The sequence below is a fragment of the Colletotrichum karsti genome (assembly GCF_011947395.1).
Source record: "Colletotrichum karsti strain CkLH20 chromosome Unknown Scaffold4, whole genome shotgun sequence".
NCBI lineage: Eukaryota > Fungi > Ascomycota > Sordariomycetes > Glomerellales > Glomerellaceae > Colletotrichum > Colletotrichum karsti.
In genome coordinates, this window is record NW_024065904.1 from 291,335 (window position 1) to 308,592 (window position 17,258).

Here is a 17,258-nt window from a genome sequence, read left to right on the forward strand (position 1 = left end):
AATAAGATATCTCAGGAACAATGGGATGGCTGGGCATTTATTCGATTGGTTTGTTCATTATGCATATTACGCTAGGGATATATCTAGTGGTACAAAAAGCTCAAGGTATTCAAAGCCCCAAATTCATACAAAGCCTCATGGAGTCTCAGTGCTCCTCGACCAGCTTCTTCTCGCTACTAAGCTCCTGCGAGTAGGGGTCGATCTTCGTCTTGGCGAACTGCCTGGCAGGCACGCCGTGCTCGAACAGCAGATCCAGCTCGGCGTACGTGCGGCCCTTGGGCTCCGGCACGCGGAAGTAGACCCAGATGGAAGACAGCAGACAGGTCCCCGCCCAGAAGAAGGCAGTGCGGGCACCCCAGTTCCACGCCGTAGAAGATAGCTGGTAGTTGGTCATGACGTTGACAAAGATGTTGCTGGCGTTGTACGCCGCGCGGGCCATCACAATAGTCTTGGCCTTCAGACGCGTCGACGAGAGTTCCGAGATGAGGGAATACGTCACGGGCCCGACGGTGAAGTCGTACACGAAGGTGAATATGATGAGCATCGCGGCGATGGCCCAGACGGAGGCGTTGGCCCCGGAGAAGGAAAGGCAGCCGACGATGAGGAGCAGCGTGAACTGCGCGCAGAGACCCGAGAAGTGGATCGTCCGCCGGCCGATCTTGTGCATGAGGAACCAGGACCCGGCGGTGCCGACCATGCCGAGGGCGTACTGGCCCATGGAGAGGGAGAAGGAGTTGTCGGCGTCCATGCCGGCCTGGACGAGGAAGTAGGAGAAGTAGCCCATGAGGTTCTGGCCGCCAAGGGTCTGGACGAGCCAGATGCCGATGACGATCTCGGTGCGGCGGAGGTCGGTGCCCTTGAAGCAGTCGCGGTAGGTGACGCCCTCCTTGACGCGCTTCTCCATCTCGTTGGTGTGCTCGATCATGGCGATGGTCTCGTCCGGGTTGAAGTCCGGCTGGTTCCGGGAGGTGAGGCGCAGGAGGGACTGCTTGGCGGCGGCTTTGTTGTTGTGGCGGACGTACCACCACGGGGATCTGCGGGGTTCTCGAGTTAGTTACAGAGCCGAGACGGGGAGATGAAATCCCGGGGAGGGGGGTTGCGGTTTGAGGGTTTGGTTGGTACTCACTCAGGGGCGAAGCAGACACCGATGAGGATCGGAACTGGCCAGACCCATTGGACTGCGAACGGGATTCTGTATGCCCACTCGTTGGCGTGTTGGAAAGATCCTTTGTTTACCGCCGCGGCGAAAAATTGGCCGATGACCTGAATGTGTTAGTTAGGGACTTGGATCATTGCGATGTTGACTTACCCAGCACATGTTGATGAAAGTCGTCAGATACGGTCTGAGAATAACGGGTGCCACTTCAGAGGCGTATGCGGGCGTAACGCTCTGGAAGGCGCCCCATGGAATTCCTGCACATCATCAGAATGAGGGCCAATGTCAACGGCCATATCGAACTCACCACAGAGAACCTCTCCCAGCACCAGAATCTTTACATTCGGGGCGAAGAAGAGCACGAAAATGAAGGCAATCATCAAAACCAGGAATCCGATAGTAGTCATCTTATAGCCATAGCGATCGGCCGTCCAACCGGCGAGGATGAGGCCGATGATCTCTCCACCGCGAGCTCCATTTGACAAACCGGACTGCCAGGCGGCGGAGAGCACATACTTGCCCTGGGCCTCGCTGTAGGCTCCGTACTTTTGGTTGAAGTACTGCGAAGAGTACAGGTTTCCGAGGAGCGCGAGGTCGTAGCCCTCCATGATGAGGGTCGAGGATAGGAGGACGGACCAGCCGATGGCCTTGGGATACGTCTTGATGGCCTGCATGAGGGTCATGTTGTGCTCCGATTCGGCGGCCTGCTTGGCTTCGGCGGCGAGCTCTTCCGGGTGTTGGGACGCCGCCGGGGGTGAGTCGGCGTGTTGGTGGACGCCCATCTCCTTGTCGTCCGCGGACGGGACGGGTGCTTTGGAGTCTGCCATGGTAACGATATTTGAGATGCCTTTGGAGATGTCGACAGAAGATGGCTACAACAGAGAGAAAGCCGATGGACGTGCGAGACAGTCGCCTGGGGAGCGAGATCAATCGAACAGGGAGGACATTCGCGGCTTTATTTATCCTCGCCCAACACACCGTTTCAAAAGCAGGAAAAGTGACAGATACAAAAAGGTGGTAGTCGAAGTAACATGGGGATGAAGGTAAAGAGAAGGAAAAAAAAGAGAAGCTAGCCAGGTATACCAAATGCCCAGCAATCCGAACCGTGCGTCTCCAATGGGGAGGCCTGCTGAGTCGACCGCGGGCAACCGGCTTGGACAAGATTGGACTGGCGTGATGTTGAAATCCCAGCTTCTCAGTCGTGTGTGTAAAGTATGTTGATCTGGGCATGGGTCCTGGGCGCTGGATCGTCTGACGAGAGCAAAAGCCGACAGATGTGCAGATGCATGGCCCGGGGTCTGCTGCGAGGAGGGGGCACACACCAAAATTCGAACGATTCTCAGTGCTCAGTGTCAGGGCAGCAGCTGTGGAAGTGGAAACGGCAGCCAGCACCGAAAACGCTGCACAGCGAATATGCGAGACCAAGGGAAATATTGTGGAGAAGATTAAACAATGAGGGGATTGGTCGACTCTTTGTGGGGTGGCCGGGAAGACACGAGATTGGGCCGGTGAAGGAGCTTCATGCGTGACGAATTCTCTCTCAGGCAAGCTTCTCATATCCGCATCTCGTCAAAAACATCAAAAGCTTCATTGAATGGGGGGGGCGTTCTCCAGGTTCAGGTCTGGTGGCTCGACTCTTGATTCGTTCTGTGCTGCGCCCGATATCCATTCGGGAGACGGTAAGACATACATAGACACGAGGCAGCAACAGGAGACTCCGCAAGTGACAGGTCTGACCGTGTCAGCCCATGACGATGTTCGCATCCCACGAGGTCGAAACTAGATTGGCTTCCCGCGCCGAGACCTCATCCGCCGCTCCATCGGGATGGTTCATGTGGTTTGGGGCCTCCGAGTTTTGCCAAATATTTCCCCAGATTCGGGCCAGCTAAGCAACCACTCCAAGACCATCCACCTTTTCTCCAGACTCGGCCCCGGCTCCGACCTTCACCGGCTGCCCCACTCCACCGTTGGTGACTGCTGATTGGCAGCACTGCCTTACGTAAGTGATTCTTCACGGACCAGGGGTCGGAGGATAATGCGGAGTCTAGCGGAGGAGCTCCGAACCCCAAATTCTCCCACTTTCAACCTCGACAAGGGTGGCGGAGTCTCCGCACATTTCACCAACAAAGAACCTTTGCAAATGCTTCTCGACCTGTTCCATGATCGTCCCATGCCCGTCATCAACGGGAATGCGGAGTCTAATTCGAAAAGATCCAAAGCGTCGGAAAGCAATTCGACATGTGCATGTGACAACAGCCAGCCCGACCACCTCCGCGTCTCCGCCTTCTTCAACCCGCTCTCTCTCCAACCACCCACCACACTCCGTCTCATTCGCATGGATGGGAGGAGGGTCCGAGGGGTGGCCACGGGGGTCGCGGGGGCCGCAACAGGAATGAGGCGGGGAAAACCGCTGCCCTTTTCATCGGAATCTCCACCGAGATTGGATCAAACTTATCAGACTACCACCTCCGACTCGACGATGCTGATTCTCCTTCACGGCCCTTTTGCGGAGTGATTCCCACGAGGGGTAACCTGCCTCATGCAACCGCCAACCGGCAAACAACCAGCGGCTCGACCCTCCCCACGCCCTTTTTCTCGCTCTGGCTGCTTCTACTTCCTACTTCGGATACATGGTCCGTCATGTTGCCACGCCATTTTTTTCTGCCATAGCCGCTGATCGCGGTCGTCCACTTCCGCCCGCCGGCTTTGTCCTTCCGCGCGTGGTCAAAATGCGATTCCCTCCCGGCGCGTCTGATCTTTGACGTCGGCTCTTCCTCCCACACTTCTTTCGCCTCTCAATCGCCTTCTTCTCTCCCTTCTCCCTCCCTGTCCACCCACCTTATTACAGCGTGGTCTGACGGAGACGCAGACAGACACAACCGCCATGGGATCTCTTGTCTGGGACGAGGAGAACCGCTGGGTGGGCAAGCAGCCCTGGTGGAAGGATGCCACCTTCTACCAAGTCTACCCGGCCAGCTTCAAAGACTCCGACGGCGACGGTTGGGGTGACTTGCCAGGCCTCATTGCTGAGGTCGACTACCTTCATGACCTAGGCGTCGACGTTGTCTGGGTGTCACCCATCTTCGAGAGCCCCCAAGCCGACATGGGTTACGACGTCTCCGACTACCAGAAGATCTACGCACCCTACGGCACGGTCGAGGACGTCGATACCCTCCTCAAAGAATGCCACAACCGCGGCATGAAAGTCATTCTCGACCTCGTCGTCAACCACACCTCCGTCGAGCACGAATGGTTCAAGCAGAGCCGCTCGTCAAAAGACAACCCGAAGCGCGATTGGTATATCTGGAAGCCGGCGCGGTACGACGCTGATGGAGTCAGGCACCCGCCGACCAATTGGCGCGGCTACTTCGCAGGGCCGACGTGGACGTGGGATGAGCAGTCGCAGGAGTACTACCTGCACCTGTACGCTCCCGACCAGCCCGATCTGAACTGGGACAACGACGAGTGCCGCGAGGCGATCTACGAGGACACAATGCGCTTCTGGCTTGAGCGCGGCGTTGACGGGTTCCGAATCGATACGGTGAACAAGTACTCCAAGCGTACCGACTACGTCGATGCGCCTATCACGGACCCCAACTCCTCGCACCAGCCTGCACCAGAGATGTGGTGCAATGGTCCCCGAATTCACGAGTTTATCCACGAGATGAACCGCAAAGCCCTGGCCCCGTACAACGCCGTGTCCGTCGGCGAGCTGTCCCTGACGCCACACCCGTCGCAGGTGATTCCGTACGTCTCGGCCGCGGCTCAGGAGTTGGATATGGTGTTTGAGTTTTCCGTCATTCGACTCGGCAACGGCAACGGCTTTGGAGGGAAATACCTGTATCAGCCGTTCCCGTTGTCAACGTTAAAGAGCTACACTGCGACATGGCAATCATTCATCGAGGGCACGGACGCGTGGGCGACTGCTTTTTGCGAGAACCACGACAACGGCCGTGCTGTTTCGAGGTTCGGCGACGACTCGACACCGGAGTTGTGGAAGGCCTCCTGCAAGACCATTGCCATCTGGCAGGCCACCATGTCCGGCACTCTGTTTTTGTACCAGGGCCAGGAAATCGGCATGACCAACATGCCGGCCAGCTGGGGAATCGAGGAGTACAAGGACATCGAGAGCGGCAACTTCTACTCAGAGGCCCTGGAATCGGGCGACCAGGAGCGAATTGCGAAGACGATGGACGGATTGAGAATCATGGCGAGAGATCACTCACGGATACCCTTCCAGTGGGACGAGAGCCCGAATGCTGGGTTCACCAAGGAGGGCGCCAAGCCGTGGATGAGAGTCCATGATGACTACAAGACCATCAACGTCGCCAAGCAGCGCGGTGATCCCGACTCAGTCTTGGAGTTCTATAAGAAGGCTCTCAAGATGAGGAGGCAATACCGCGATATCTTCGTCTTTGGATCACATAAGCTGTTGGATCCGGAGAACGAGAAGACTTGGATCATTCTCAAGGAGAGTGCTGCGCCTGTTAATGGGCGGGATGGTGTGAAGCGCAGGGCTCTTATTGTGATGAACTTCTCCCAGGACGAGGAGAGTGCCGGGGATGTGCCTTCTATGCTTGGCTGTGAGCCTGCTGAGGTGAGGCTACTGAATGGGACGAGGGAGGGTGGCCATCTTGTCAAGGGCGTTGCGCCTTCATTGAGGGGATGGGAGGCGAGAGTGTATACCAACTTTGAGATTTAAGTGATACCCTGGTAATCACAGGAGATATGTGTAATTTCTGGGCCAAGCTCATGGATACATGTTGTCGATTAACGTTCTGTGAATACAAACATCATGTGGGTTGTTTTCCAACGCCAACTGTCTAACTTTCTGAGTCTATTGGTCCGCAACTAACTCCACTATAGCACGAACCTTAGGGTTGTCAACAGCACCGATAGCGAACTTTATAGTTCCCTTCACAGAATGGAATCCCGTCGTGGTTGTGCCGTCCGATAAGCCCCCATCCAAACACTTGATACTGCTTCCAGGTATAATCTGTCTGAGCTTCCCGTCTCTTGCATCCCTGATCTCAACGTATCGTTCGGTGAAGAGCACAAGGAAGCTGCCAGAAAGTGATGCACTTTTGACTGGATAGGTTCCGTCCACGAAGTCGATCGTGTCAGGCCGACTGACAACACCACCAAGATCCATGTAGACAGCAAATCGCTCGTAAACCAGTATCACCTCGCTTTTCCCCAACGGAAGTACAGCCACGCCGAGCTGAGATTCCAACTTGGTCTTGAGGCTTTGAGGTAATGAATTTCGTTGAGTCGGTACCGAGATTGAAGATGCCTTGTCGTCCGAGAGCAGTTGGAAACCAGACGGAGTTACCATAAAAATGTTCTCATGAATAGCTGTTAACGATGAACAACCTGCCGGTACTGAGTACTTGCTCCGAGGTTCAGGTAGCTGATTTGTCGGGGTCGAGAATCTTGTGAACAGACTCGGCGGTTCAGCAACTTCAGCTGTGTACGCGAAGAGTCCGGTGTACACGTCGAACACAGAAATAGTGCTGGTCGTCCCTGTTGAGCCTTTGGATATGCAATAAATCAACGTTCGGCCGTTGCTGTGAACAACTGTGAACCAGTCTACTCCAGTTGCTATTCGTTCGAATTCAGCTTTTTCCCCCAGCTGGACCAGATCTTCCAATTCGAAGTAATTCAGTAATTGATCTGAGAGAATGAGTACTCCGCCTGTCCACTCAATTAGAGAAATTTGCTTCGCCCCGGTCTCAAGTACTTTCTTGATAGAAAGTTAGCACATTCTCTCGGAGGATTGGAGCATCATATTACTTACTTTCACTGCCGAGGATGCCGCGCTAGATCTTATAGACCAAACGCCCCTTGATGTTCCGACTAAGGTAACGTCCATTGTAATACCGAGGGCGCATTGAGCTTCGAGGATATCTGAAAGAGAAATGTTGTGCGAATGCTTCAGCCAACTCTGACACTGCCACGTACGGACTCCATTCGTCTCCAAATCAGATTGAAACAGACTCGGCGTACCATTAGTGACGCAAGTGCGTAGACAGAAGAGACTAGTTTTCCGCAGCTCTTCTTTCTGCGTTCTGAGCGCAGCTGCCAGCGATGATACTGGGTAGACTACGGGAGGCGTTAAGGATGACCGTGATACATTGTTGTTGACCGTCTCTGTTCGAAAGCATCGTGGATTGTCATCCAAATACTGTAGAATAACATCATTTGAAAGGCTCCGTGTAATTGAGACGAGGGGAACCGGCGCAGCCTGTGTAGAGAATCCCAGAGTCAGCGCACGAGGCATAGCAGACGTATCCTCTTGCAACTCACCACCCAGCCGCTGTATTACTCATCGCTTTCCATGCCAATCATATAACCATCCGACACTTTTAGCAAGCCTTTTCTACGCCCTTTGGGGAGTAGCAAGAGATAATTATCGAGAAGAAAGGTGGTAAATGTTTTGGCCCCGCCGTAGCCTGCGTTGAACTCAAACAGTTCTCCTTTGTAGAGCAGCTTTCTTTCGCTGCTTTTGAGATCAAGGGAAAGACGCAGTGACTCGCAGTCTGATGAAAAAGTTATATGTTCCTTGAGAAAAAGAAGCTCTTCATTCAAGGACTGCTGGCCGGTAGGTGTCAATTGCAAGTGCTCGACGTCGTCAGTATCTTCTAGTGTTTCTGGGGCTGTCTGACCCTGATACAAGAGATTGAGTTCCACGACTAGATTATCTCTGGTAAAATAGAAATATTCTTCGGAGCTTTCAGCTCTCTCTTGCAGCTCTATGAGCAGCTGGCTGAGAATATGTTGGATCTTGTTTGCGAAGACTTCTAGTCGATCGTGCCGATCTTGCGGGAGTTCATCGGCGCCATCAGCTTCTCTCTGCACGGCGGTCAAGATGTCCCGAACGACAGAAAGCATTCCATCCCCGTTTATGAGGAAATGGATCTTTCTTCCGGATATATCATCTATAATTAAAGACTCGTGATCCACAGAAAGTGGGGGGACGAAACTGTCTGCAACTTTCCACACCAACTCTGTGACTTGAGTATGTAGGAAAGTGGAGAGTTTACCATCGTCAGATGTCCTGTTCTCCTCACCCTCTGTATTAGCTATATTCCTAGACGAAAGTTGACTTGATGATGTATGCGTGCCAGATACCGGGCCTGGGTTTTGACTGGCGGTGTGCTTATCGTCGCTGAGCTCCCACGGTAGAGAATTCAACGCAAATTCATGTAGGTGTTGCAGTATGTGACTGCCGAGTCCGACCGTAGGCGTATCGTCGCAAATCAGATCGCATATTGGACAAGACAAAGGCTGTATCAATGTTTTCCGACTAAAGTCAGCGAACAAGGGTAGCTGGATCCGTGGGAGGAGATCTGTATGAGCCTGGGCCATGTGTTGCTCCCATTCTAGGGAGCTTTCAAACGCAGATCTATCGCCTTCTGTATCATTCGTGCAATAATCACAAACCCAAAAGACAGTGCCGTGCTCCTGAAGCGTGTGGTTCACCAATTCTTCGCTCGTAGTGAACATCTCGTCTGGAGATTCGCATTGCTCGAATATGCACATGTATGGAAGGAGATCATGGGCCACATGACTTCTTTTGTTTGGATTTGATTAGTCCACAATTAGTCAATCGGGCGTGTTGGATGGACGAACCTCCATTTCAGCTCATGCGTGTAGTACTCTGACGAAAGTAGATCGCCACACCAAGGACATTGTAGCAAGTCGTCTTTTGTAGGTTTTGGACAACGGGGGTACTCGAGGACCGCGGCTGTCAGTGTCGCCCTGGTGACGACAGAGTTCGTCTTCGGCGCCGTAACCTCTTGTATCGCGAAATCCGAGCCTATTTTTGTTGCCGTTACTGTAGGCCTCGCGGATTTCGTCTTGTTCGTGCTTGAAGGGGCCCTTGACTTCGTATTTGTCATCGACGGTTCCGGTGAACTGTCCTTCGGTAGTTCTTCTGGAAGCGACACATGACGCTGCTCAAGAGCTATTTCGCGGGCCGTAGGTGGTTCTTCTTCTTGTACGGACGATACTCTTTTGAGGTGCATATTTCTGGTTGCATACTTGATGCGATTCCGCCGGTGGATATTGGCACGGATAAGACGTCTCTGAACCGGTGTGAGAGTTTCGTAGTTACTTGCAGATGATCGCAACAGCTCCATCGAATCTTGACTACACCTTTGTGCTGCCTGAATCCGCGATATGTGGATCAAGGCTGCTAGGTGCTCCTGGAAGTCGGCATAATTCTCTTCTCTTAAAGTCGCGTCCGCTTTGGCGAAGCGGTATTTTGATCCTGATTTCCGAATGGCTGCTGATAACTTTGCAAGTTGGTGCAGTATTGTTTGGATATGTTCTTTCTCCTCGGCAATTATGTCCTCTGCCGAGCTGCCCAGTGATGACGTCTCAAAGCTTCTGGTATCGTAGCCTTCGATGATATCTGCATTTTGGGGATTCTCATTCACTTCCACGTCAAGAGCGACGGGTTCAACGACTTCTGCAAAACAGTTTCAGTATGTCTTTATTCTTCACGAACCTGTTACACTCACCGGTTTGTCTGAGTTGTTCTAGGGCCTCCAACAACCCTTCAAGAAGATGACAAATAATTTCACGGACATCTGGTCTTTCTCGCACCCGGTAGTCGAGGGAGGATTTCCCGCTGCTCGTGGCCTTGATGCTGGATGCCCAGAGATTGAAGTCGGCTTGCCGATTTTCAACCCAGTCAAGTGTCGTCAGGGCGGGGTTTGAAATGCATAGTTGAAAAGCGCTCTGGCAGGCTGTCGTTCGCCGAGAGATACTGTTTAGATAGTCCATGATCCCTAGCAACTTGTGTGGGAGCTGGTGGTCTCCTTCGCTTCGAGCCGAAAGATAGCTTGTGGTAAGAGCATTCCGGGTAGCCAGTGTTGAACTAGAAGAACATGATGTGACTTGGAATTCCCAGCGTCATATGATGCTCGTCCATGCTGGTCGTTCGTGCGCGCGTTCGGAATTCATCCACTACTTGGCTGCGAAGAAAGCAAGGCGGGGTTGCCGGGTGAGATCATGTGATAAGACTCCATGCTGCTGTTCGCGCCCAATCAATTCACCCATGTCATGCAAGCTGACCTTGGCTCTGATAAGCTCACTGCTCTGAAGAGGAGTATCAGGCGGCAGCAATTACCCATGCTAAATACAAGTGATTTGGATTCAAATTTCATATTACAAACACATCTTCATCATCTCCTGCCACAACCCGGATTCTGTCAATACCCTCCGTTTGAAGACTTTCAATGATCTTGTCTTTCAATGCTTCATCTGAGCATCCATATGTAGCACCTTTAGACATAGTTTCATATTTCCAAGACTTATCAAGAATCCCCTTGGAGATCTTGGCAAGGCGAATTGCCCAGACGAAATCGGACACGATGTTGCCTGCCTGAGAATTTTCGCTCACTATCGACCTCTCAACATCTGTGCCTGCCTCCGCCAAACCTGAGAAACCTCTGCGTGATGACCGTCAGTAACTTCAAAGTATACAAGGCTGATTGGTGTCAGGAGGCCTTGGAACGTACGTGCCAACTCCGCCATGAATTCCCCTTTCGTGACTTTCGGATCTGAGCAACTGCCCACCTCGCGCAACAACTACTCCTGTGATCATGAAAAGAGACCAACGACCCAGCCGCTTGTGCTTCTGCAAGTACTCAGAGACTTCTTCGGTGTCTATGCTGTCTTCCACGTAGGATGGTGAGACCTGCAAGATGTACGTGTCTAGGGTTCCAAAGTCCGCAAAGTTGCTGACGGATCTTTTGAATGCAATACCTGCACTACCAGTAGCCGTGAGTCCGGCAACTGCTGCGATGGGCACGTCGACATGAGCCAATGAGCCAAAACCAGATGTCTGCGATTGCTCCCAAGTCAGATTTCTGGACTGGGTATGATAAATCGGTATGTCCGAGGGAATTTCCTCCGGCCCCGTTGTATTGATGATGTTGTCAAGGTGATCCAAATCGGGGATCAGATGACCTGGGCAGATCGGACCAGATACCCTCCCAACCCCATTTTGGGGCAAGTCTGGAGGAGGATAATGCGTTTGTCGCAAAACGAACCAGCATTTTTGATCCATCCTACCAGTTTTCTAGTTTGTGGGCCGTCGTGCATTACCGTGGATGAAAATGGCGATTTCGGAAGCACTCAAAGTACTTTTAAGGGAGGCAGCGTTGGATAATGAACACATCCAAGGCGGATTGGGGGGGTGGAACTACCTATTTTAAAGTGTTCAAGGGGCAAGAGAGGTTTCCAACGGTGGTTTCCTTTCTGAGACCAGCCGCCGAGGCAGGCTGTGAAGGCAGGCGCGTAACGGGATGAGGTGTTGGCTGCATGACCCCTCTCGCTAGCCGCATTGGCTGGATTGTCATCTGACCGACGACTTTCCAGGCTTCAATCCCAGCCTTCCTGACGAGAGATCAGGGCACAAGACATTCTGGTCGCGATGAATGAGACGAACAGCCAGCCATGAACCTTCGTCTGCCGACCCTGCTATCCCGGCCTGGAAAGCAAAAGAAGCCTCTGTTGTCGGCATTTGCTACAGATGCAATACAGAATGTGCGAGACATCTCTCGCCAGCTAGCCTCGGAACCGGGCATTAAAGCATTCTGCAGCACGTTTTGGGCGGAACTGGACCAAGCCAGCCGGTGGCTAGCAGAGTCCAAGAGAGACCAGACGGCAAAGTTAACGGTATTGAAGCTGTTGGAAAATCTGGAGAAGATTTTTCTTGTGAGCTCCCAGAATTCGATATCCTCGACGTCTTCCAACTGCTAACAGTGATGGGGAGTGGCCGTCTAGATCACATTCCTCCTACAAATCCCGAGCCTCTGAGCCATTCGACCCGAATTGGTTTCCGAATCTCCAAGAGATACCGTTTGATCAAGACTGGGCGAAGAAGAAGCTGGTCGCATTTGCCTCAAGCCCCGCTGCCAAACAAGATCGACTCAAACTGCATCGATTTCTGAAGACATTCGAGGGTTCCAAAGACGCCGTTAAGCTTCCGGAACTGTCCGAAGTACTTCAACAAAAGCAGCCACGTACAACTGATGACGACTATCAAGTTTACCTCCGAGAGTTGTATAGGACGTTGGCATCAAACTGCCTGTGCGAGCAGGAAGGTTCCCAGACACACATCACGGTCAATCTGCGACTCGGCGGCGCTCGCTTCGACGATAAGGACAACGATGGAGTTCACTTCAGCCTTCTCTTTCTGGATCATCCCCATCGACACAGTTCCAAGGACACGTGCCAGTGGCAGGACACACAGATTTGTGTATTCAGACACAAGTACAAGGCCTCGGCCCTTCCTGGCGAAGCGTGATGCTAATCGTAGATCAGGGCCGTCAAGTTCGGGCGTTCGGATGAGGAATCTCTGCTTCCATCAGTGTCTCAAGCAATTATATCCAACGACGACTTTTGCCGTATTATCACGAATCGAAAACAATCGCAACTACTCTTGGCAGCACAAGGCGGGGGTCTGACATGGCGAGGATCCGGGCCTTTAATGCGCAACTTTTTTCTTCGCTCATCAAGTGTGCCGCTACCCAAGATACTGGACAACTCGCAGCTATCGAAGAAGATGAGACTGTTGTTGGCTTGTCAGCTAGCAAAGGCAGCCTGGCAGTTCTATGATTCCGACTGGATGCGCGAGGAGTGGAATAAGGACTCCGTTCACTTCATGCTCGAACGTCGCCCCAAAGTACCGAAAGCTATTTTTGTTAATGAACCATTCCTCAGCGCCAAATTCGAGCACGCAGATTGCCGTAACGACAATGACTTATTCCGATCGCATAGATTCCCCAAGGTTTTGGCGTTGGGCATCATGCTATTGGAGATAGAACTCGGCACTAGAATCGAAGATCACTTTCGCCCAGAGTGTTACGATACTAATGGCGAAGTTTCGATCAATGCCAATCATATCGCCGCAATGGAGGTTTACAGCGATTCGGAGTTGTGGGAGGAGAAGGATACCTTCGGCCCTTTCAAGGAGTTGATTGGAGTCTGTTTGAAAGCGGATCCTTTCAACCAGTACTTGAACAATCCTCAACAAGTTCGGGACGCTTTGTACGAACATGTCGTTGGACCGCTGAGAGAGTTCTACCAGAAAGCTTGGGAAGCGCCAGACACAACGGAAGTTAGGCCGCTGAAAGTGGTATCCGACGAACCAGATGAAGATACAAGCCAGATATCGCAACAATGCGATTCTAGAGCAAGACAAGTGGCAGAGGGCACTTGCGCTGAAACATTATCATCACTTGCGAACGGGGTGAGCGGAGCCACGTAAGTCGCTTCTCATTCCCTTCATTGTGCCATTCGATTAACCAACCTTTTGTGCTAGCAATCCGGCTCCTTCCTCAGACAAGTGGTTCGATCAGCTGCAAAAGCTCAGCAGCGTGACTCGCCTCCCACCAAAAAGACGGGACGCCTCCTACCACCCTGCGAAGATTGCCGTACTGGATACAGGCCTTCACCCCTCGTTCTCAGCTGCAGGGTATGAAGACTTCGTCGATAGGGCGAACGAGACTAGTCAAGATGGTTCCGGTCATGGAACCAGCGCCTTCCAGCTGCTTCAACGTGTATACAGCGATGCGCAGATATTCGTTGGGCGCGTATGGAGAACCAATCGCGCGAGCGACAACACAGCCAGCCTCATGGCCAAAGTAACTTACACCCTCACAAAGTGTCTTGCAATGTTGACTGACCTGAGCCAGGCTATACGTCATGCTATAACCAAATGGGCAGTAGACATCATCGTCATGCCCTCCGGCTTCCAGGCCGAACACGAAGACATGCTACGAGCAATCGAAGAGGCGAACGCAGCGCATATTCTCATATTCGCCGCCGCCTCAAACCACGGCAACCTCATCGACATCGCGTTCCCAGCCCGTCTATACCGCGCAGGCAAACTATTCTGCATGTTCTCGACGGACGTCAACGCGAGAAGTCTGCCGGCTTTCAACCCATCCCCACTACCGGGCGCCAACAGCTTCGCCATCCTAGGCGAGAACATCACGCTCGGTAACAGCGCACCTCTGAGCGGGACGTCCTTCTCTGCGGTCATTGCTGCGGCGCTCGCGGGACGTATCATTGACTTTTCCCGGCATCCGGACACCAGGGACTTGATTCGTCGACCGGGGCATCTGAAGCGAGTTGAAGGCATGGCGTCGGTATTCGGGAAGATGGCGAGAACGGATAATAGCTACAGGTGCATTGCACCCTGGAGACTATTGCCTCAGATGGAGGACGAGGATCTGCTGGATCCGGTGAACCGATCCCAGGTACGACAACACGTTTGCGAGGCGGTGTCGAGGGCTTTAGAGGAGGTGTACGGATGACGAAGACGAGAAGAACAAGGACGAAAATGAGTTCGACGAATTTGACGACGACGAAGACAGCGATGATGATGAAGAAGACCAAGATGATGGATGCGACAATAATGGGGACGGCGATGAAGATGATAATGAAGACAACACAGACGAGGATGGAGAAGAAGAAAATGATGATGAGGATGGTAGCGGTGATAGTGATAATAGTATGGGGTAGTGCTTTATATCTATGTACCCAAGATCAGACATACCAACTCATCCATTAATCATGTAGATTCTTCCAATGCTAGCAATACTCTAAGGTATCTAACCATGCATACACCACGTCTTTAGATGATGCCCAACTCGAAAAAAGCAAAAACGCCGTTTTTGTGTGCAGAAATGCCTTCCCAACGCCCAGCCATGATCTTCTCGTAAACAATGCAAGCCCCCCCTTTTACCAGAACCCCCAGGGTTGCCGTCTACTGCTCCTCCTGGACAACGACGCCCCACTCGTGCTGCTCGCCGCCGTACATGATGTCCTTCATCCACTTCTTGATGGTGAGGGTGTACTTGCCGCCCTCGCCGGTGCTGCCCATGCCGATCTCGACGTCCTTGCCGCGGTGGTGGATACGAGAGATGGGGCAGACGAAGAACTGTAAAACAACATTAGCAAACCGATTGGAATCACATGGGGTCCGAGGTTGACTCACAGCAGTACCAGCCGCGAAAGACTCAACAAGACGGCCCTCCTGGTCCGCCTCAATGACCTCGTCAATGGTATATCTTCTCTCGACAACCTCCACGTCGTCAGCCAGACGCTCGCGGACGAGCTGCAACACACTCCGTCTCGTGACACCGTCAAGAATCAACCGGTCGTCGAGCGGCGCCGTGACGAGCTCCGTCTTGCCCGTCTCCTTGTTCTTCCACACCACGAAGAAGTTGCTAGCGCCCGCCTCGGTGCAGTACTGCTCCTGGCCGTACAGCCACAGGATCTGGCCGAACCCCCTGCTGCGCGCCTCGGCGGTGGCCAGCAGCGAGGGCCCGTAGTTGGCGCCAACCTTGGCGTACCCGAAACCGCCGACCCAGGCGCGAACCATGTCCTCCGGGCTCGTGTGTAGCCTCATGCCGCCGGCGGGGCTGTCCATGGTGGGCATGAAGGAGCAGATGATGTACAGCATGGCCTCGGAGGGGGCCTGGACGCCGAGCTGGGACTGGGTGCCGATCATGGTGGGGCGGAGGTAGAGGAAGGAGCCGGGGCGGTCGCGGGGGAGCCACTTGGCGCCGTCGACGGCCATGAGGGCGAGGAGGAGCTTCTCGAGCTCGGCCGGGGGGAAGGAGGGCAGGGCGATGCGGGTTGAGGACATGAGCATGCGCTCGCAGTTGCGGTCGGGGCGGAAGAGGCGGAGGGCGCCGTCGAAGCCGCGGTAGGCCTTGAGGCCCTCGAAGCACTCGGTGGCGTAGTGGAGGACGGAGGCGGTGGGCATGAGGGAGAGGGGGCCGTAGGGCTTGAGCTCCGGGGCGGACCAGCCGGCGCCGGCCTTCCAGGTGGCGGCGATCATGTGGTCGGTGCAGATGGTCTCGGGGCCGGCGTTGGCGGAGGCGAGGTCGGGGACGTCGCGGGGGTTCTTCGTGCGGTTGTAGACGAGCTTGGAGGCGTCGAGTTCTTGGTAGGCGGGCTTGGAGGCGGTGGTGCCGTTGGAGTGGCCGTTGGCCTTCTTGGGGAGGGCGTCGAGCTTGTGCTCGATGGCGGAGGAGGTCAGGTCGACGTCCTGGTTGCCATGGTGCAGGCCGGGGGAGATGGTGCCGGGAGCCATTGCGATGTTGGGAGATCTGGCTACGTGGTGTTTTTTCGTGGTGGCCTGGTCTGGCAGATGTTGTCTTGGATATCTAAGACGGAGGAGCGGGAGGGATTGCTTGGTGGTGTCAGCTAGAGCCGGTGACAGGTAGCACGAGGTGAGGAACACACGAGAAAGAGTTGGTCAGTAGTCGAGGAGGAGGAGGAAAAAGGGTGAGCGGTGGTCTATATCGGCTTAAGATGAGAAGAGAAGAAGGGGGACAAAGCACAAGGATGAAGCCGAAGCTTAAGTACAAAGGGTGTCACACTTGGGTGTAGGTTCTAGTGACAGATGGAGCAGGTGACTCAAGCGCCAATGCAAAGGGGCAGCGGATCCAATCCAGGAAAGGGCGTTTTCAGATAACAAGGACAGGGAACATCATGGAGAATTTGGCGGTGCAGGGCGACGGCATGGCATGGAGCATGGAACATGGATGTGGGTGAATGTGGATGGAGGCTGGAGGCGCCTCCGAGGTGGGAGGTGGTGTATCTGGCGGGGCCGTTCCGTTGCTGGGTTGAATCGGGGAGGCGGTCTAGGTTGTGTTAAATGTAATTAAGAGACGGCGGAACGCCAACGGTATCGTAGTGTAAAAGAGGGAGTTGAGATAGAATGCAAGTCGACTTCTTAGCCAAGACGGTGGACATTCTGCATGGTCATCGCGTACTCTGTACTGTCTGTAGTGTGCCGTCGCTTGCCCGAGGATCCACACCGTACATCAGAGAGAGACGAAAAAAAAAGCAAACAAGGCATCTCTGGGGCACAGCACAAACAAGCCGGTAGAATTCTTTTGGTTTCGCCTTCGTGTTTGGCGGTTCCAATGGGCATCGTGGACTCCTGGAATTCTGGAATGCCAATGCCGAGTCCGAGTACCCCGGCCGGCGGTGTCTCCACAGGCGGCGCGTGAGCAATGATGAAGCGGCCATCATTCCAGGCGTGTTGGGATGAGATTTTCTCTCACAT

At 53.6% G+C, this 17,258-nt stretch overlaps 4 protein-coding genes across 4 annotated transcripts; 2 read left to right on the forward strand and 2 right to left on the reverse strand.

Annotated features, from left to right (window-relative positions):
• Positions 1-145: 145 nt before the first annotated feature.
• CkaCkLH20_01631 (MFS maltose permease) lies at positions 146-1,983 on the reverse strand (the record flags this gene model as incomplete). Its single annotated transcript, XM_038884350.1, has 4 exons — positions 146-1,034; positions 1,127-1,263; positions 1,310-1,413; positions 1,464-1,983. The coding sequence occupies 4 exons, from the start codon at positions 1,981-1,983 to the stop codon at positions 146-148; spliced, it is 1,650 nt and encodes a 549-aa protein (XP_038750050.1).
• A 2,057-nt stretch (positions 1,984-4,040) lies between these two features.
• Positions 4,041-5,858, forward strand: CkaCkLH20_01632 (alpha amylase; the record flags this gene model as incomplete). Its single annotated transcript, XM_038884351.1, has 1 exon — positions 4,041-5,858. The coding sequence occupies one exon, from the start codon at positions 4,041-4,043 to the stop codon at positions 5,856-5,858; it is 1,818 nt and encodes a 605-aa protein (XP_038750051.1).
• Positions 5,859-13,082: 7,224 nt separating this feature from the next.
• On the forward strand, positions 13,083-14,698 carry CkaCkLH20_01633 (putative extracellular alkaline serine protease protein; the record flags this gene model as incomplete). The annotated part of the gene is made up of 4 exons (XM_038884352.1): positions 13,083-13,219; positions 13,364-13,435; positions 13,494-14,433; positions 14,474-14,698. 4 exons carry the CDS (start codon positions 13,083-13,085, stop codon positions 14,696-14,698), a joined length of 1,374 nt encoding a protein of 457 aa, XP_038750052.1.
• Positions 14,699-14,942: 244 nt separating this feature from the next.
• On the reverse strand, positions 14,943-16,277 carry CkaCkLH20_01634 (branched-chain amino acid aminotransferase; the record flags this gene model as incomplete). Its single annotated transcript, XM_038884353.1, has 2 exons — positions 14,943-15,116; positions 15,174-16,277. 2 exons carry the CDS (start codon positions 16,275-16,277, stop codon positions 14,943-14,945), a joined length of 1,278 nt encoding a protein of 425 aa, XP_038750053.1.
• Positions 16,278-17,258: the final 981 nt, after the last annotated feature.